Consider the following 22,079-nt stretch of genomic DNA (forward strand, 5'->3'; position numbering starts at 1 on the left):
GTGTCAGCATAATGTGATCCAATTTTCTCGGATAAAAGAATTGGAGCACAGCACACGGTGAAGGGAAGATGGAGTGCAAAATCTCTCCATCTTCTCAATTGTTCGAGTCAGCGGAAATTCAATTGGACCCTGATGACATCAGAGTGCAGTCCGATATTTTCTATGCACCCTTAGTTTTGAATGGGTGACTGGCATCAGATTTGTGCTTCAAATTGCAGCATTCTCCAGTTTTAGTCTCTTGCCAAATCGATCTGAAAAAACAACAAAAAAAAACAAAAAAAACCACAGCCAGCTGATCAGGACCACCATATTACATATCATTGGTCCTAATGTTATTCGCTTTAAAAGAAAAAAAAAATCGGATAGCATCCATCCAATATATACGGTGATGTAAGCAAGCCCTTACAGCCATTATCTGCTGGGCGTGAGTTGAGTTCAACCATCAAGCCCTCTCTCGACTTGCAGTATACACACACAGTATAGTACAGTCAAGGCCAAACGTTTTGAGAATGCTACAAATATTAATTTTTACAAAGTCTACTGCTTAAGTTTTTCTAATGGCAATTTGCATATACTCCAAAATGTCATAAAGAGTGATCAGCTTAACAGGAATTACTTGCAAAGTCAATATTGGCTAAGAAAATGAACTTTAACTCCCAAAACACATTTCAACAGCATTGTATTCCTGCCTTAAAAGGAGCAGCTAACATTGTTTTAGAGATTGTTCCATTAACACAGGTGTGGGTGTTGATGAGGACAGGGCTGGCGATCAATCAGTCATGATTAAGTACGAATGACACCACTGGACACTTTAAAAGGAGGCTGGTGCTTGGTATCATTGTTTCTCTTCAGTTAACCATGGTTATCTCTAAAGAAACACGTGCAGCCATCATTGCTCTGCACAAAAATGGCCTAACAGGGAAGAGTATCGCAGCTACAAAGATTGCACCTCAGTCAACAATCTATCGCATCATCAAGAACTTCAAGGAGAGAGCTTCCATTGTTGCCAAAAAGGCTCCAGGGCGCCCAAGAAGGACCAGCAAACGCCAGGATCGTATCTTAAAACTGTTTCAGCTGCGGCATCGGACTACCAGCAGTGCAGAGCTAGCTCAGCAATGGCAGCAGGCTGGTGTGAGTGCTTCTGCACGCACTGAGGCGGAGACTCTTTGAGCAAGGCCTGGTTTCAAGGAGGGCAGCAAAGAAGCCACTTCTCTCCAGAAAAAACATCAGGGACCGACTGATATTCTGCAAAAGGTACAGGGAGTGGACTGCTGAGGACTGGGGTAAAGTCATTTTCTCAGATGAATCCCCTTTTCGATTGTTTGGGACATCTGGAAAACAGCTTATTAGGAGAAGAAGAGGTGAGCGCTACCACCAGTCTTGTCTCATGCCAACTGTTAAGCATCCTGAAACGATTCATGTGTAGGGTAGCTTCTCAGCCAAGGGAATCGGCTCACTCACAGTCTTGCCTAAAAACACAGCCATGAATAAAGAATGGTACCAGAATGTCCTCCAAGAGCAACTTCTCCCAACTGTCCAAGAGCAGTTTGGCGCCCAACAATGCCTTTTCCAGCATGATGGAGCACCTTGCCATAAAGCAAAGGTGATCACTAAATGGCTCATGGAACAAAACAGAGATTTTGGGTCCATGGCCTGGAAACTCCCCAGATCTTAATCCCATTGAGAACTTGTGGGCAATCATCAAGAGACGGGTGGACAAACAAAAACCAACAAATTCTGGCAAAATGCAAGCATTGCTTATGCAAGAATGGACAGCTATCAGTCAGGATTTGATCCAGAAGTTGATTGAGAGCATGCCAGGGAGAATTGCAGAGGTCCTGAAGAAGAAGGGTCAACACTGCAAATATTGACTTGCTGCATTAACTCATTCTAACTGTCAATATAACCTTTTGGTACTCATAATATGATTGCAATTATATTTCTGTATGTGATGTAAACATCAGACAAACACAATTAAAAAACAGAGGGCAACAGATCATGTGAAAATATAATTTTGGTGTCATTCTCAAAACTTTTGGCCATGACTGTACAACGGATATCAGAAAGAAGTTGTCCACTACTCTCACAACCCCTTCTCAATCACCATGATTGAAATAAATGCTTATACTAACTACCTGTGCCGTTCCAGCAATGTCGGCACTCACTCTGCCAATCTCAAGTGATGGTATTAGGTCACATGAGCCCTTTGCCCAATCAGCGCTGGCTTCATCACCCACACCTTTGCATGTATCAAATATCAATTAGAAGTGAACAACTACCTCTTGATGTTCAATTTGTCCAAAGGCAGCGACAGTGAACCCAATGCGGATTGAGTGAAGGGGCCCAAGTGAGGGTAAAAATTTCACATGTTCTGGGACAGCAAGTATCGACACCGCAGGAATTGTGCAGGCTTTGTAGGTGAGAATAAGCATTCCCAAGTAGTGGGCTTCTTTAAGATATGTGTAAGGCGGTATACTGACTTTACAAGCTGTCTAGACCCTGCTATAAGTTGGCAGATTTTTCTTTTTGTATAGATTATTTTTTTTAAGATCTGTATAGATTCACAAATGGATCTACAATCTATCCTATATAAATAACCAAAAAACTGCCAATATAAACAGGAAGTCACAACTGAACATAGAATTTCAAATGATAAATCCCAAGCATGGTAATAAGTAGGGCAGTCAGCCCAGGCTATATGCAGTAAGATGAATGAAAATAACCAAAAAGAGAACAAAGCAAATAGCCAGATAAAATGTAATTTATTTAATTAAGTTTAAAAGCAAGGTTTAAACAAAAAGTGACAAAATGGGCAGCAGGAGGGAGAAATAAAAGGTACAACTGTATAGAGGCAAATAGCACTGCTCAAAAAACCATAACACTAAGGGGTTAGTCATTAACCCCTTCAGCCCCCAGCCCGTTTTCACCTTAAAGACCCGGCCATTTTTTGCAATTTTGACCAGTGTCACTTTATGAGGTTATAACTCTGGAACGCTTCAACGGATTCCTGGCGATTCTGACACTGTTTTTTCGTGTCATATTGTACTTCATAAACTGCTGAAAAGGGGAAAATAAAGGCGCAAATAGGGTTTTACCCGGTATTAACCGTGTAAGAATGTAAAAAGATACACTCACCTGGAGCGGTTGTGCCAGTCACAACCCCTTGTATAGCATATGAGTGTCCGCGTGGTTCCAGCAGCAGCCCCGTGAAGACTTAGTGGAAAAATGTATATATATACACCTATATATGAGAATCGGGTTTTAGCCGCGTTAAGAAACCACTGTTGTCAGGATGTAGTTTATATTAAAAATCTCTTTCTTTATTACAGCATCCAACGCGTTTCAGAGACATAAGCCGTCTCCTTCTTCAGGGAAAAGAGAATACATGCATAGTACACAGGCCGGTTACTTATAGAGGAGTTCAATACGCCATGCTACCAGCTATGACGTCAATGCACTCATGGCAACGGAGTGACTCAGACACGTGAAAAATGCAGAGGAGGAGTATTGACTGCCGAGTACAAAGCATATAACGGAGCATTGAAAGAAATATATATATATAAAGAATAAAAATATATATAACATAGAATTTTAAATTGAAAAAACATTGACCAAAAACTATACATAAAAATGTGTACTGTTTAGTTTTTCAGAGCGCGTCCATATGATGACAGGTGCGTGTGCTTACTGTGATTCTCGAACTCAAAAGTTAAAGATCACTCTGTTGAGCACTAAGTGATTAGTGCACATCCATAACTCAAAAGCTGACTATTTGTGAAGGGAAGCAGATGAATAAAACACCTAGTGAGGAAAGGAATAAATATAAATATTTCTGGATTCACTGATTCTGTAAAGAGTGTGCATTACGTTTAAGAATTAGATGCTCAGAGTGTTAGAGGAATTCCTAGAAAGCAGGGGATAGAGTACGTGAAGGGCGCTTGAGCGAAGACACAGAGCAAGTTCTCAATGAGAACAAAAGGTGAAACAAGTTCAGACCGTGGGAACTAAAGGAGTGCGCATGCGTGAAAGCACGGTGAAGGTGACACAGAGTAGCAAAGCCTGAGGAAAGAAACAGGCTTTGCTCAAAAATACAAAGACAAAAGTATGCACTGCTACACTGAGAATTAAAGTAAATACAACTGTTTTTGTTGCCCAATCAAAAGGAAATAAATAGACTGCTTGATTGCTCAAAATATGCCAATGTACCAGATGTGTATATTATATGTGATTCCCGAACTCAAGAAATTTGAGCACTGAATTGTACAACCGGGGTTAGTAACATCCGTTACTCTAAAGACTGGCCGGTTACAAGGTGAGTTGGTTTCAGGAGGTTACTGTAAGTGTCACAGTGAAGAAATGATAAGGAAAAGTGCAATTTAGCTGGTGTTATCAACCTGCAGGCTATTTGCTGAAAAGAAAAAGGACCGTGTGTTCAAAGGGAAAGGGGAGGACCAGTTGTAAAACACTGAACTAACCATCCATGGATATAGGGCAAAGCAAGTTCAAGCCGTGGGGATCAAGGAAGTGCATGTGTGGATGCACAAAGGACCCAAAAAGGGGGGCCACATTCAACATTCTGAGTGTAAAAATGGTGCAGCAGAATTTTGAAAAACGGTGCAGAAAAAATAAATAAAAATAAAAATATGTGAAACAAAAAAATTTTTCTTGCCCGGGTTATCTGAGCTGTGAAAAAGGAAATGTCTCATTAACAATATGGTTAATTGTATAAAATTCCAAATTAGTGGAAAGGGATGGGAATTATGCCTGCAATGCATAGAAACGCGCTGGGATAAACTTTTGAATAAAAATTATATAAAACATAAATATATGGTCCAAAAAATATTAATACTGACCGTAGAAAGCAATAAAAATAAGAAGTGGAAATACGGGGTTCATTACATTCATAGCAAAGCCTTTTTAGTTATACATTAATATGAGGATGAACAATTAAAATGAATGAATAATGAAAATAAATACATGTATGATAAAAGGTATAAGACACATATAAAAATGGGCATAAAAATATATAATTTGAATATTAATAATATATGAAAGATAATATGCATTAATAATAAATAAATATATGGGACCATAAAAAACCTGCAATGAATAAAACTTAATAAAAAAGATCCGCTATTTCATTCAGACCAAATGGGTTTAGGGTATTGAGTTTATGTATCCAGAAGGTCTCTTTACGACTGAGTGCCTCTGGTCTATTATGCACCAAAGGACCAATCTGCTCAATGGGAGTAATCTTGAAGTCCAAACTTTTATTGTGTTGGATCGTACAATGTTCGGACAGACCATGTAAGAGATAATGATTCAACACCATCACCTTCAGAGTGACCCTTTTCTCAAATCCGTAATACCCCCCACTCCGGGAATCACCTGCAGGCGTGCCCCTACGATAAAAAATATATTAGCACCAAGCAGATTAAAATCAAAAACAGCACAGTCCGAATCCCATGCTCTAGCCGGCTCATACAGATGCGGTTCCAGCAAATGCCTATGCTGCAAAAGCATTTGCCATGGCAGGACTTCCTTCTGCTCCTCCGATGGTGTTGAATCATTCAAAATAAAGGATAGACTATCTTGCCAATCAAGCTTTGTTGTATATTTAATAGAATGTTCGTGTGGCAAATTGTATGTCGGTAGGACAAGCCAAGCCCTACACAATAGGCTTAAATCACACCGTCACAATATAAGATCCAGTTATCTCTTACATGGTCTGTCCAAACATTGTACGATCCAACACAATAAAAGTTTGGACTTCAAGATTACTCCCATTGAGCAGATTGGTCCTTTGGTGCATAATAGACCAGAGGCACTCAGTCGTAATGAGACCTTCTGGATACATAAACTCAATACCCTAAACCCATTTGGTCTGAATGAAATAGCGGATCTTTTTTATTAAGTTTTATTCATTGCAGGTTTTTTATGGTCCCATATATTTATTTATTATTAATGCATATTATCTTTCATATATTATTAATATTCAAATTATATATTTTTATGCCCATTTTTATATGTGTCTTATACCTTTTATCATACATGTATTTATTTTCTTTATTCATTCATTTTAATTGTTCATCCTCATATTAATGTATAACTAAAAAGGCTTTGCTATGAATGTAATGAACCCCCGTATTTCCACTTCTTATTTTTATTGCTTTCTACGGTCAGTATTAATATTTTTTGGACCATATATTTATAATGTTTTATATAATTTTTATTCAAAAGTTTATCCCAGCGCGTTTCTATGCATTACAGGCATAATTCCCATCCCTTTCCACTAATTTGGAATTTTATACAATTAACCATATTGTTATGTGAGACATTTCCTTTTTCACAGCTCAGATAACCCGGGCAAGAAAAAATTTTTTGTTTCACATATTTTTATTTTTATTTATTTTTTCTGCACCGTTTTTCAAAATTCTACTGCACCATTTTTACACTCAGAATGTTGAATGTGGCCCCCCTTTTTGGGTCCTTTGTGCATCCACACATGCACTTCCTTGATCCCCACGGCTTGAACTTGCTTTGCCCTATATCCATGGATGGTTAGTTCAGTGTTTTACAACTGGTCCTCCCCTTTCCCTTTGAACACACAGTCCTTTTTCTTTTCAGCAAATAGCCTGCAGGTTGATAACACCAGCTAAATTGCACTTTTCCTTATCATTTCTTCACTGTGACACTTACAGTAACCTCCTGAAACCAACTCACCTTGTAACCGGCCAGTCTTTAGAGTAACGGATGTTACTAACCCCGGTTGTACAATTCAGTGCTCAAATTTCTTGAGTTCGGGAATCACATAGAATATACACATCTGGTACATTGGCATATTTTGAGCAATCAAGCAGTCTATTTATTTCCTTTGATTGGGCAACAAAAACAGTTGTATTTACTTTAATTCTCAGTGTAGCAGTGCATACTTTTGTCTTTGTATTTTTGAGCAAAGCCTGTTTCTTTCCTCAGGCTTTGCTACTCTGTGTCACCTTCACCGTGCTTTCACGCATGCGCACTCCTTTAGTTCCACCGGTCTGAACTTGTTTCACCTTTTGTTCTCATTGAGAACTTGCTCTGTGTCTTCGCTCAAGCGCCCTTCACGTACTCTATCCCCTGCTTTCTAGGAATTCCTCTAACACTCTGAGCATCTAATTCTTAAACGTAATGCACACTCTTTACAGAATCAGTGAATCCAGAAATATTTATATTTATTCCTTTCCTCACTAGGTGTTTTATTCATCTGCTTCCCTTCACAAATAGTCAGCTTTAGAGTTATGGATGTGCACTAATCACTTAGTGCTCAACAGAGTGATCTTTAACTTTTGAGTTCGAGAATCACAGTAAGCACACGCACCTGTCATCATATGGACGCGCTCTGAAAAACTAAACAGTACACATTTTTATGTATAGTTTTTGGTCAATGTTTTTTCAATTTAAAATTCTATGTTAAATATATTTTTATTCTTTATATATATATTTCTTTCAATGCTCCGTTATATGCTTTGTACTCGGCAGTCAATACTCCTCCTCTGCATTTTTCACGTGTCTATGAGTCACTCCGTTGCCATGAGTGCATTGACGTCATAGCTGGTAGCATGGCGATATGAACTCCTCTATAAGTAACTGGCCTGTGTACTGTGCATGTATTCTCTTTTCCCTGAAGAAGGAGACGGCCAGGGCCGGCTCCAGGTTTTTGTGGGCCCCGGGCGGAAGAGTCCCAGTGGGCCCCATCCACACGCAGACACACATACGTACACATACATATACATATTTAACGACAAACTCACAAAAATACATATAGAACTGACACATCTATACAGTCATATACACTGACATACATAGATACACACCATACATGCATACAGACAAACACACACAGCTCTGCTGGATACATACATACAGACACAGCGCTGCTACATACATACACACATAGCTCTGCCACATACATACACACATAGCTCTGCTATATACATGCACACATAGCTCTGCTACATACAAAGCTCTGCTACATACATAGCTCTGCTATATACATACACACATAGCTCTGCTACATACACACATAGCTCTGCCACATACATACACACATAGCTCTGCTACATACACACATAGCTCTGCTATATACATACACACCTAGCTCTGCTACATACACACATAGCTCTGCTATATACATACACACATAGCTCTGCTATATACATACACACATAGCTCTGCTATATACATACACACATAGCTCTGCTATATACATACACACATAGCTCTGCTATATACATACACACAAAGCTCTGCTATATACATACACACATAGCTCTGCTATATACATGCACACATAGCTCTGCTATATACATGCACACATAGCTCTGCTATATACATGCACACATAGCTCTGCTATATACATGCACACATAGCTCTGCTATATACATGCACACATAGCTCTGCTATATACATGCACACATAGCTCTGCTATATACATGCACACCTAGCTCTGCTATATACATACACACCTAGCTCTGCTATATACATACACACCTAGCTCTGCTATATACATACACACCTAGCTCTGCTATATACATACACACCTAGCTCTGCTATATACATACACACATAGCTCTGCTATATACATACACACCTAGCTCTGCTATATACATACACACCTAGCTCTGCTATATACATACACACATAGCTCTGCTATATACATACACACATAGCTCTGCTATATACATACACACATAGCTCTGCTATATACATACACACCTAGCTCTGCTATATACATACACACCTAGCTCTGCTATATACATACACACATAGCTCTGCTATATACATACACACATAGCTCTGCTATATACATACACACATAGCTCTGCTATATACATACACACATAGCTCTGCTATATACATACACACCTAGCTCTGCTATATACATACACACCTAGCTCTGCTATATACATACACACCTAGCTCTGCTATATACATACACACATAGCTCTGCTATATACATACACACCTAGCTCTGCTATATACATACACACCTAGCTCTGCTATATACATACACACCTAGCTCTGCTATATACATACACACATAGCTCTGCTATATACATGCACACATAGCTCTGCTATATACATGCACACATAGCTCTGCTATATACATGCACACATAGCTCTGCTATATACATACACACATAGCTCTGCTATATACATACACACATAGCTCTGCTATATACATACACACATAGCTCTGCTATATACATACACACATAGCTCTGCTATATACATGCACACATAGCTCTGCTATATACATGCACACATAGCTCTGCTATATACATGCACACATAGCTCTGCTATATACATGCACACATAGCTCTGCTATATACATGCACACCTAGCTCTGCTATATACATACACACCTAGCTCTGCTATATACATACACACCTAGCTCTGCTATATACATACACACCTAGCTCTGCTATATACATACACACATAGCTCTGCTATATACATACACACCTAGCTCTGCTATATACATACACACCTAGCTCTGCTATATACATACACACCTAGCTCTGCTATATACATACACACCTAGCTCTGCTATATACATACACACCTAGCTCTGCTATATACATACACACATAGCTCTGCTATATACATACACACATAGCTCTGCTATATACATACACACATAGCTCTGCTATATACATGCACACATAGCTCTGCTATATACATGCACACATAGCTCTGCTATATACATGCACACATAGCTCTGCTATATACATGCACACATAGCTCTGCTATATACATGCACACATAGCTCTGCTATATACATACACACCTAGCTCTGCTATATACATACACACCTAGCTCTGCTATATACATACACACCTAGCTCTGCTATATACATACACACCTAGCTCTGCTATATACATACACACATAGCTCTGCTATATACATACACACATAGCTCTGCTATATACATACACACATAGCTCTGCTATATACATGCACACATAGCTCTGCTATATACATGCACACATAGCTCTGCTATATACATGCACACATAGCTCTGCTATATACATACACACCTAGCTCTGCTATATACATACACACCTAGCTCTGCTATATACATACACACCTAGCTCTGCTATATACATACACACCTAGCTCTGCTATATACATACACACATAGCTCTGCTATATACATACACACATAGCTCTGCTATATACATACACACATAGCTCTGCTATATACATGCACACATAGCTCTGCTATATACATGCACACATAGCTCTGCTATATACATGCACACATAGCTCTGCTATATACATGCACACATACCTCTGCTATATACATACACACCTAGCTCTGCTATATACATACACACCTAGCTCTGCTATATACATACACACCTAGCTCTGCTATATACATACACACCTAGCTCTGCTATATACATACACACATAGCTCTGCTATATACATACACACCTAGCTCTGCTATATACATACACACCTAGCTCTGCTATATACATACACACATAGCTCTGCTATATACATACACACATAGCTCTGCTATATACATACACACATAGCTCTGCTATATACATACACACCTAGCTCTGCTATATACATACACACATAGCTCTGCTATATACATACACACATAGCTCTGCTATATACATACACACCTAGCTCTGCTATATACATACACACCTAGCTCTGCTATATACATACACACCTAGCTCTGCTATATACATACACACATAGCTCTGCTATATACATACACACATAGCTCTGCTATATACATACACACATAGCTCTGCTATATACATACACACATAGCTCTGCTATATACATACACACATAGCTCTGCTGCATACATACACACATAGCTCTGCCACATACATACACACATAGCTCTGCTATATACATACACACATAGCTCTGCTATATACATACACACATAGCTCTGCTATATACATACACACCTAGCTCTGCTATATACATACACACATAGCTCTGCTATATACATACACACCTAGCTCTGCTATATACATACACACATAGCTCTGCTATATACATACACACCTAGCTCTGCTACATACAGACAGAGACAGTCATGCGCGGCTCCGGGGGGGGGCATAAATCGGGGTTGGGGAGGGCACATACCGCGCAGGTCATGGTGGAGAGGGGGCCCACACAGCGCCGGAGGGACACGCTGTGCTGGGGGTCGCTGGCTGGCACTGCAACTCTCATCTGTGGGACTGAGCAGGACGCCGGTCTGTAGCTCCGCCCACAGATGAAGTTCAAACCAGGAAGTCTGCGCGCCTTAAAGAGACGGCGCCGCAGATTCCTGCCGAGGACTCACTGCGGTCCCCGGAACTCGGCCCGGGGACCGCAGAACTAAGGAGAGTGGGCCCCGGCCAAGGTGCACCAGAGCTGACGAGGCCGAGTGGGCCCCCCCGGCTCTCCAGGGCCCCGGCATTTGCCCGGGTATGCCGGGTGCTGACGCCGGTCCTGGAGACGGCTTATGTCTCTGAAACGCGTTGGATGCTGTAATAAAGAAAGAGATTTTTAATATAAACTACATCCTGACAACAGTGGTTTCTTAGCGCGGCTAAAACCCGATTCTCATATATAGGTGTATATATATATATATACATTTTTCCATATTGTACTTCATGTCAGTGGTAAATTTTGGCCGATATTTTTTGCGTTTATTTGTGAAAATTTCAGAAATTTGGCGCAAATTTCAAAATTTGAAATTTTATGCCCAGAAATCTGTGAGATATGTCACACAAAATATTTACTAAATAACATTTCCCACATGTCTACTTTACACCAGCGCAATTTTCAAAAAAAAAAAAAAATTCGTTAGGAAGTTAGAAGGGTTCAAAGTTCATCAGCAATTTCTCATTTTTCCAACAAAATTTACAAAACAAATGTTTGGGTACCACATCACATTTGGAGTGATTTGAGAAACCTAGGCGACAATAAATACCTAAAAGTGACCCCATTCTAAAAACTGCACCCTTCACTCTACTCAAAACCACATCCAATAAGTTTATTAACCCTTTAGGAGCTTCACAGCAACCAAAGCAATGTAGAAGTAAAAAATGAAAATTACTTTAGCCATAAAATTTAGCATTTTCACAGGGGTATCAGGAAAAAAATGCACCATAAAATTGTGCAATTTCTCCTGAGTACACAGATATCTCATATGTGGTGGAAATCAATTGTTTGGGCGCACGGCGGGACTCGGAAGATAAATAGCATCATTTCATTTTTTTAAATCAAAATTGTCTGGAATCATTAGCGGATGCGATGTTGCGTTTGGAGACCCCCTGAGGTGCCTAAACAATGGAGCTCACCCACAAGTGACCACATTTTGGAAACTAGACCCCCTCGTGGAATTTATCTAGATGTTTAGTGAGCACTTTGAACCCCTGGAGGATTTACAAAAGTTTATAATGTTCAGCTGTGAAAATAATTTTATTTTTTTTACCACAAAATTGTAATTTCAACCAGGTAGCTTTTTTTTTTTTCACAAGGGTATCAGGAAAAAATTCAGTATAAAACATATTGTGCAATTTCTCCTGAGTACATAGATACCTCATATGTGGTGGAAATCAATTGTTTGGGCGCACGGCGGGGCTCAGAAGAGGAGCGCCGTTTCACAGCAAAATTGGTTGGAATTATTAACAGGCGCCATGTTGCGTTTGGAGACCCCCCTGAGGTGACTAAACAATGGAGCTTCCCCACATGTGACCTTATTTTGGAAACTAGACCCCCCCATACAAAAAAATTAGTTTGGCGAAATAAAAAATACGGACGTCAGAAAAAAAAAAATAAATAAATAAAAAATAATATGAGCGCTTGCAACTCACACTAAGGCAAGTGCCACACGTGAGAGCGATGCACGAATCTCGCATCGCATCATCCGGCACAGCCACACACTCCTGTCTGGAAGAGAGTGACCGTGCCGGATGATGCGATGTGAGACTCGTGCATCGCTCTTATGTGTGGCACTGGGCTGACCCTTACAATATTCAGTAAAAAATACTGTAGTTGACGATTACTACAGTATAATTTCACTGGCCCTAAACTAAGTTTATTTGTTCTTCTTAGTTTAGGCTAGTTTCACACTTGCGTTTAGCGCATTCCGTCACTATGGAGAATAGCGCAGTCCGTTAACGGACTGTGCTATTCTCCATAGAGTTGTTTGGACGACGCACTGTAACGCAAGTGTCTGCGTTGCATCTGCTGGACGACGCAGCGTCGTTATTTTGACGCTGCGTCGGGCGGATGGAACGCTGCATGTAGCGTTTTTCTGCGCTTGGCGGAGTGTCAAAAAAACGCAACCTGCAGGAATCCGTTAGGCGTCCGTTGTTTTTATAATGGACGCCAATGGTGGCGGATTCCGTTAGAATGCGTCATTTGACGGATTCCGTTAACGCAGCTGTCTTTACACAACTGCGCATGCTCAGATGTGTAAAGTCAAGGAAAAAAAAATACAACGGATTGCGTTATTTTGTACGATCTGTAGCATGCGTTGTGCCACTATATGCAACGCATCCGTTGCATGCGTCACACAACGCAATGCTACGGATCCCATCCAATGCAAGTGTGAAACTAGCCTTACATTAAAAAAAAAAAAAAACAGGACGCACACACGGATGTGCTGAAAAAAAGGGGGGGGGACTAGGTGGGATTGAAAAAAAGCTGGATGGAGGATGGGAGAGTGTGCGGCGGAGGATGGGAGAGGGTGGCGGAGGATGGGAGAGTGCACGGCGGAGGATGGGAGAGTGCACGGCGGAGGATGGGAGAGTGCACGGCGGAGGATGGGAGAGTGCACGGCGGAGGATGGGAGAGTGCACGGCGGAGGATGGGAGAGTGCACGGCGGAGGATGGGAGAGTGCACGGCGGAGGATGGGAGAGTGCACGGCGGAGGATGGGAGAGGGCGGCGGAGGATGGGAGAGGGCGGCGGAGGATGGGAGAGGGCGGCGGAGGATGGGAGAGGGCAGCGGAGGATGGGAGAGTGCACGGCGGATTGAGGAGCGGTGGAGAATGGGAGAGGGTGGGCAGCAGATCAGGGTGAGAGGGGGTGGAAAGGGGGCAGCAGATCAGGGAGGGTGAGAGGGTGTGGAGGGGGCTGCAGATTGGGGAAGGTGAGAGAGGTGGAGGAGTGGCAGCAGATCAGGGAGGGTGAGAGGGGGAAGCAGATCAGGGAGGGTGAGAAAGGAGGGCAGCAGATCAGGGAGGGGGCAGCGGCTGATGAGGGAAAGCGGGCAGCAGATCAGGGAGGGTGAGAAAAGGGAGAGAGCGGGCAGCAGATCAGGGAGGGTGACAGAAGGGAGAGAGCGGGCAGCAGATCAGGGAGGGTAACAGAAGGGAGAGAGCGGGCAGCAGATCAGGGAGGGTAACAGAAGGGAGAGAGTGGGCAGCAGATCAGGGAGGGTGACAGATGGGAGAGAGCAGGCAGCAGATCGGAAGGTGAGATGGGAGAGAGCGGGCAGCAAATCGCAGAGGGTGATATGGGAGAGAGCGGGCAGCAAATCGCAGAGGGTGAGATGGTGGGGAGCGGGCAGCAGATCGGGGAGGGTGAGAGATGGGAGAGAGCAGGCAGCAGATCGCGGAGGGTGAAAGATGGGAGAGAGCAGGCAGCAGATCGCACAGGGTGAGATGGGAGAGAGCGGTCAGCAGATCGCGGAGGGTGAGATGGGAGAGAGCGGTCAGCAGATCGGGAAGGGTGAGAGATGGGAGAGAGTGGGCAGCAGATGGCGGAGGGTGAGATAGTGGAGAGTGGGCAGCAGATCGGGGAGGGTGGGAGATGGTGGAGGGGGCAGCAGATCGGGGAGGATGGGAGAGAACGGGCAGCAGCTCACGGAGGGGGGCAGCGGCTGATGGGGGAGAGCGGTGGCAGATGAAGGGGGCTGCAGCAGATAGAGGAAATTGGCGACGGTGGCAGGGGATTGGGGGCAGAGCGACCGATTGGGGGGTCAGGGGCTTACCAGAGCACTTGCAGGGATCGCTCTCCTAAGCTGCCTTCCACAGACGGAGTGAAGCTGAGAGGAGCGGTCACCGGCCCCAGATCCACAGTGATTGGAGAGATCGGTCACAAGGCCGGTCTTTCCAATCAGAGCTGGGGGCGGGTGAAACAGCGATCACCCAGCTCCAGCCAATGATCAGTGCTATAGCTGCACTGATCATGGCTGGATTTCAATGTTTCAGCAATTTTCAATGGCTGAAACATTACAGTGGCGGTGATTGACGAACGCCGCTCAGCCAGTCAATCACAACCTCCGTAGGTCCGGGGGGAAACCCCACCCCTCTTGAGGTCAAGCAGAGGTCTCCTCCTCCCCAAATCTAAGGTTTGTATGAACAGATCGCACTCACCGGGGCTCCGGAGCCACGATTTCGCCATGACGTATTGGGTACGTCATGGGTCGTTAAGCACCATGTCACCAAGACGTACCCAGTACGTCATGAGTTGTTAAGGGGTTAAGCACGTGTGAATATGAATTGTAATGGAGCAAACAATGAACAGTGATGTATAAACGCCAAAGAAGTAGAAAGTCATACAGAAGATAAGATCAGTAAACAAAAGACTTATGATATACCTAGTGGCATCTCCTCCTGCTGGTGCTGGCGCCCGTCCCTACACGTGATTCAGCCTTTAGAGCCTTTGTCAGGGGGTGTGGCATCAGACCAGCGGACGTCACATTATATACGCATATCAGCCAATCGGCTGTAAGGTGACATCACTAACCGGGGCTGATTGACAGCGCATGCATCCAACCAAGAACACCTGTGCGCACACAGCAACGCGTCATCCAGGTAAACAAGGAGCATGACGCGAGCAGGCCCCGATCACAAGACCGGTCACATGATCCTATCCTATATGTGGCAGCCAGTGTTGTATGCTTGACCAGTCGCTACACCAATGCCTCCACCCTGTGCCAGTCATTGCACTGGTTGACCATCCACTTTAGAGGAAAATATAGACTTCTCACTCACCCACAAAGCTCTCCATAGCTGTACACCACTCAACATGTCCTCCCTCATCTCTGTCCATCACCCTACCTGTACTCTCCATTCTGTAACTGATTCAAAAGCAGCATCTTCCATAATCCAAAACACCCATTTCTGTCCTCCAGACTTCTCACATGCTGTGCTAGTTTTCTGGAACGCACTACCCTAGGAAATCTGATTAATACCTACCCCATATATTTTTAAGCATGCTCTAAAAGCACAGGCCTATCACCTCACTAATCTAACTCTTCACTGTTCCTCTTTCCTAAATTCTTCACAGAATTTGGTCCCACTTATTCATTTGTTTCCACATCCTCCATGCACCCAAGTAGCACTTGGTGATTGTACTTAGATACTGGCTGATGACCGGATCATACAGCTTTATATGAAAATCTCTATTTAATAGAGTGATGGCTGGACTATACATGACAAGTACTTTCTAGCCATTGTGTCACCCCCCCCTCCTTTTCCTCAGATTGTGAGCTTGCAAGCAGGGCCCCCAGCTCTATTGTAACTGTAGAATTATGTGTTAATCTGATCTGTTATGTCTTTGTCATCAAGACATATCCCCGCTCTATTGTAAACTGCTGTGGAATGTATTGGCACTATAGAAATAAAAAATATTTTTTTATTATGGATAAGTGCATAAACTGGTCAAATATTATTAGATGTTATAACATGAATTTTCTCGCCTATACAACAAATTTTTATTATACTGGTCAGGCTCTATTTGTATAGGTCAGTTTTGGGGGACAAGTCCTAGCTGCAAGTTTCAGGTCTGGTTCCTAAATGCTAAATAAAAAAAAAAAAATGAATCAGTTAGCAGCATAGTATAATCAAAACTAAACACTTACATCTGACCAGCATTCCAGCAGGCATCCTTTATGGGATGGTAACCACTTTTGGACGGATTATAGTCAGTCTCTTTCTGTGAAACATCTTGCTTCGGGGTACCAAAGAAACTAAAATTGAATGGTTCATATTTAATAAGCATCTAAAAAGTATAAGACAAATAATCAGTAAAGATTTGTGTTCAGCACATTATAGTCCATCTTTAAAAAGTTAAAAAAGGTTTTTGCAAGCACTTCGATTAAAATATTATCAAAATTAAGAAACTTTATCATTTGAATTATGAGAGAATTGACCACTGCAAATTTAGCAATTTTGCTATTCCTTTAATTAACAATTTGCAGAAATTGTATGTATCCACATGGATTTTATTTTTTTCTTCTAAAAGAACTGTCGGCTGTTTTTGGTAATAAATCATAAAGGTATTCAGGAAATCTTCCAAAAAAAGATATGAGATAATAGATTTTATAATTATATATTTATTTTTTTTACGTCACCTGTAGTAATCTTTAAAGTTTTTAGTATGCCTCCGATTTCTGTGTTTGTTCAGATTACATAAATTCTAAGGTTATGTGCACATGCAGAAAACGTTTTCCGCATCGAAAAAAACCCAAACAAATACGAAAAAACTCAGTGTATACCCCTGAAACAGTGTTTCGCGCTGGAGAAAACAGCGTGACAGTGGTCTGTTGGGCAACTCTTTGAAGAACCCCATTTACTGTACAGTATGTATTAGCAGTCTACAGTACTTCGTCAGGAATGACATTGCACACTTATTTGCATAATAGGGCAATTCCCTTTTTATACGTTCTAATCATAGCTTTTCTGTATGCAAGGTGTCTATCCGTAGTGAATTGATGATGCCGTACAACTTTGTAATTCACTTTTTTTCTGTATCTCGTTCCGTTTTAGAGATAAAAAAAAATCTAATTCTGTTGTTTTCCACCAGGTGGCGCTATAGGTGGTTTCATTGCGTAGTGCATGGCTACTTTACTATACCTAGACACCACTTCTATGCCTACAGCTGCCGCCGATCTCAAGTTAATGGTGGTGGACAGGATATGGGTGGACACACTGTATAGCCTCCTGTCAAGGCCAGTTTTCATTTTTGCCTCGCCTTCTTCCAAAAGCCATAACTTTATTTTCCGTCTACATAGCCGTGAGAGGGCCAATTTTTTGTGGCACTAGTTACACTATGTGCAGAAACACCTCCACCATTTTTACATACTTTGGCAGGAAAAAAAAACAAAGCTCATGTTTATGCCACTTTTTTGCATGAGTTTTTAATTGCTTCCTACGATGAAAAACGTAGGCAAAAACACAGAAAGAATTGACATGCTGCAGATTATTTTCTGTACCAAATCTACAAGGAAAAAAACACAACATGTGCACTGTTATACACTTCTGGTTTCTCACTGACTTTGCTGGCATTAGGATTTGCTTGCAGTTTTGTGTCAAAGCCTTATACCTTCGTGACTACATTAATTTTACCAAATGATTAACTGGATAAAATCGGAAAAGAATTTTAAGTGCAGTGGGATTGCAAAAAACGTAGGCAAAAACGCAGAAAGAATTGACATGCTGCAGACTATTTTCTGCATCAAATCTGCAAGAAAAAAAACAAACAACTAGTACACGTCAGGTTTCCCACTGACTTTGCGAGCATTAGTATTTGCATGCAGTTTTGTGTCAAAACTGCACTAAAAACGCAATTGGAACGCACTGTGTGCACAAAGCCTCATACCTTCATGACTACATTAATTTTACCAAATGATTAACTTGAAAATAGGAAAAGAATTCCAAGTGCAATGGGATTGCAAAGAAACAAAAAAAAAAAAACTATCCTACAATTTTTTTGAGGAGGTTCTCATTACTTATGTCACTGTACTGGAAATACTTTGGCAGATACGACAGTGAATTCATGTTTATTTTTCTTTTATCATTGCTTTATTTGTAATTGGTGGAAAGGGTGATTGGATTGTTTATATTTTGCTTACTTTTCTATAGTGACTGTGTTTTTAGTCCGTAGAGGACCTAGACCTGCGATCGTTTGAGGAGTAGGAAGTTGTAGGTGTAAGCGACTTGTTGATTGTACAAATATCTCATTTACTCTTTATGGGAAGATATAAAAAAAGCAATTCTGCCAATATTTGTACAGAACAACGAATAATTTAACATTTTAAAAGCTAATAAATTGGAAACTATTTTGTAAGTCAGTGTGGATATGACGATACCAAAGTTCTATAGTTCTGTTATTGAACAATACTCGAAAAAATAAAAAATTGTTTTTGCAATCCCATACTCTGATTGCCATAATTTGACTCCTTTTTCTATGAGAATTTACCTTGGTGACTGTGCACATCACCCTTTATTGCACTTTGCTTACATGAGCATTGCAATTTTCTTCTCTACTGAATACTAATTCACATCACTTTAACCCCTTCAAATCATGGCAATTACCGTATTTTTTGCTTTATAGGACGCACTTTTGTTCCCCCAAATGTTGGAGGAAAGTAGGGGTGCGTCTTATAAACCGAATATACGGGGGGGGGTGTATATATATATATATATATATATATATATATATATATATATATATATACATATATACACACACACACACACACACACACACATACACTGCAGGGTCCGCTCTGGAGCACTGCTGGGGGCAGGGAAAGCTGGGAGCGGCAGCGTTAGATCTGCTCCCGCTCATATAATATGCACAGCCGCTGTCCATCAGTGTGGTGCTGAAATTGCATCACGCTGAGGGGCTGGGGCAGCGGGGCATATTATATCTGCCTGCGCTCCCTTTGATCGCACATGATCCCCCCGGTGTTAGATTTGGCCCCTGTGCTGCTGCCCATAGTAAAATAAAAAAGCTTTACTTACCTCCAGCGCTGATCTCCCGGTGTCTCTGCTGCTGCTGACTGTGATCAGGCATGCAGAGATTATATCACTCTGCCGTGCCGATCACATGACCGGCAGCAAGAACCAGGAAGTAAGGAAGCCGGAGCTCAACTGCGAGGAGGGAGACACAGGAGGGACAGCGCTGAGAAGGTAAGGAAAGTGTTTTATTTTATTATGGGCAACAGCATGGGGGCATATCTAACACAGGGGAGATGTGCCATCTAGAGTGGCCATGGGCAGCTGTATGGGGGCCATATCTAACAGGGGAGATGTGCCATCTATAGGGGCCATGGGCAGCTGTATGGGGGCCATATCAAACACAGGGGAGATGTGCCATCTATAGTGGCCATGGGCAGCTGTATGGGGGCCATATCAAACACAGTGGAGATGTGTCATCTATAGGGGCCATGGGCAGCACAGGGGGACGTGTCCCAGCACAAGGGGGCCATATCCAGATAGGGGGGCTAATTTTAGGATGGGGGGCTATAAGGGACATATAATCTATATGATATGTTAGATGGACACTGGCATTATAAGATGGACCCCCTTTAACATTAAAAAAAAATCTCTTTTCCTTCACCAAAATTGGGGGTGCGTCTTATAAAGCGAAAAATACGGTATTTTGTTTTTTCCTGCACTTCTTCCAAGAGCCATAATATTTTTATTTTCCCCTCTATGTAGCCATATGACGGCTTGTTTTGTGCAGGACGAGTTTTATTTTTTAATGACATTCATTCTGCCCCATATTGTACTGGAAAACAGGAAAATAATTGCAAGTGCAATGAAACTGCAAAAATGTGCAAGCCCATGTTTTGTTTTTTGGGGTTTTCTTAACCATGTTCACTATATGGTGAAACGGACCTGGCAGTATGATTCTCCAGGCCAATACAAGTACATAGATAACAAATATGGATAGTTTTTTTTATGTGGTGAAAAAAAGAAATCTGAAAATGTATAAGAAAAAAAAATGTTTGTGTTTAACGCCATTTTCCAAGACCTGTAATATTCTCAGTTTTCGGGATATGGGGCTATGCAATGGCTTATTTTTGTACATGCTGTTCATTCTTATCACAATAGTAAATACCTAGTGCTTTAGGTGTCACTAGTAATGTCAATAACATTCCCATAATATATGGAGTGCTTCAGGACCAGACCAGGGGACGATCTAGTCACAATTGTGATAAGAATGAATATCCTATGCCATGTGGTTGTTAGGCCTGCATAGTATCCGCTGTTCTCTTCATTACCTTCCTATCTATCACAGCTGCATTGCCCTTTATATTTAGTTCTACCTCACCTCAAGACAAGTTGCCATCTTTTGGTTATAATTGTCATATAATTGATAGGTTTTCATACTGTTAGCTATGCCTTCTATTACCTCTCCATCTACCTCATATGCATTGCAGTTTAGCCGACTTAGCCGATTTCATACTTAGACACACTGTCTTTTTTTGGGTGCATATATTCATTGCTGAGAATTATGTGGAACTGATAACTGTTTCATTGTGAACAATACCTTTCAGAACAGGGTGATGAATACCATACCACTCCAGGCACATTTAAGGGAGAGACGCCAAGTGTCACGTCAGACCATTCAAAACTGTTACATCAGCGCCGTCTGTGTGCTAGTGTACCTGACCACTCTTGTATAGAACAGGCGTCATCTACGCTGGACAACTGACCAGTGCGCCTCAGTGCTGTTCACTAATGAAAGTCAATTCATTCTGAGGAGAAATGAGGGCTATAAACAAAACTGAAGATGTCAAGAACAGTATGAATAAGTCAATGTTGTCCCCAGATGAACCTTTGGTGGTGGTATAGTGTGTGCAGGTGTGTCTTGTCAATACAGAACTGCCCTACGATTTGTGAAGGGTACAGTGACAGCCCCTACTACTGGAATATCATCATTAATCCAGTCATTGTGCCTCTGCATTAACAACACAGGCCTAATTTCATCTTCATGGACGACAATGTTCAAGCTCATCATGATCGCATCATTAGGGAACTACAGTACCCGCAACAGTTATTGGCTTTTACTTCATTACATTGTTTGAAATGAGGAAATCACTGTTGCATGTGTCTACTTATAAGCCCGACTGTCATGCTAAAATATTATTGTGGTGTGAAGTTTTTACATTTTCCATAGGTTTTACCCACAGCTAAATATTCCTAAATTTTTGTGAGTAGTGTATTTACTAAGAAAAATGGTGAGTGTTCAATACTTATTCCACCAGCTGTATGTACATATAACATTAAAGAAGTTGTTTGATACTAATAATGCCCCCTATAAATA

General features: G+C 41.6%; 1 protein-coding gene across 3 annotated transcripts in view; it reads right to left on the reverse strand.

Moving 5' to 3' along the window:
* Positions 1-22,079, reverse strand: part of LIG1 (DNA ligase 1) — a 793,173-nt gene that overhangs the window by 476,893 nt on the left and 294,201 nt on the right. For all 3 annotated transcript variants that reach the window (XM_075328747.1, XM_075328748.1, XM_075328746.1), the window contains exon 11: positions 16,882-16,989. In XM_075328747.1, coding sequence (XP_075184862.1) covers positions 16,882-16,989 — 108 coding nt within the window. The remainder of the gene's footprint in view (positions 1-16,881; positions 16,990-22,079) is intronic.

The sequence above is a fragment of the Anomaloglossus baeobatrachus genome, chromosome 11 (assembly GCF_048569485.1).
Source record: "Anomaloglossus baeobatrachus isolate aAnoBae1 chromosome 11, aAnoBae1.hap1, whole genome shotgun sequence".
NCBI lineage: Eukaryota > Metazoa > Chordata > Amphibia > Anura > Aromobatidae > Anomaloglossus > Anomaloglossus baeobatrachus.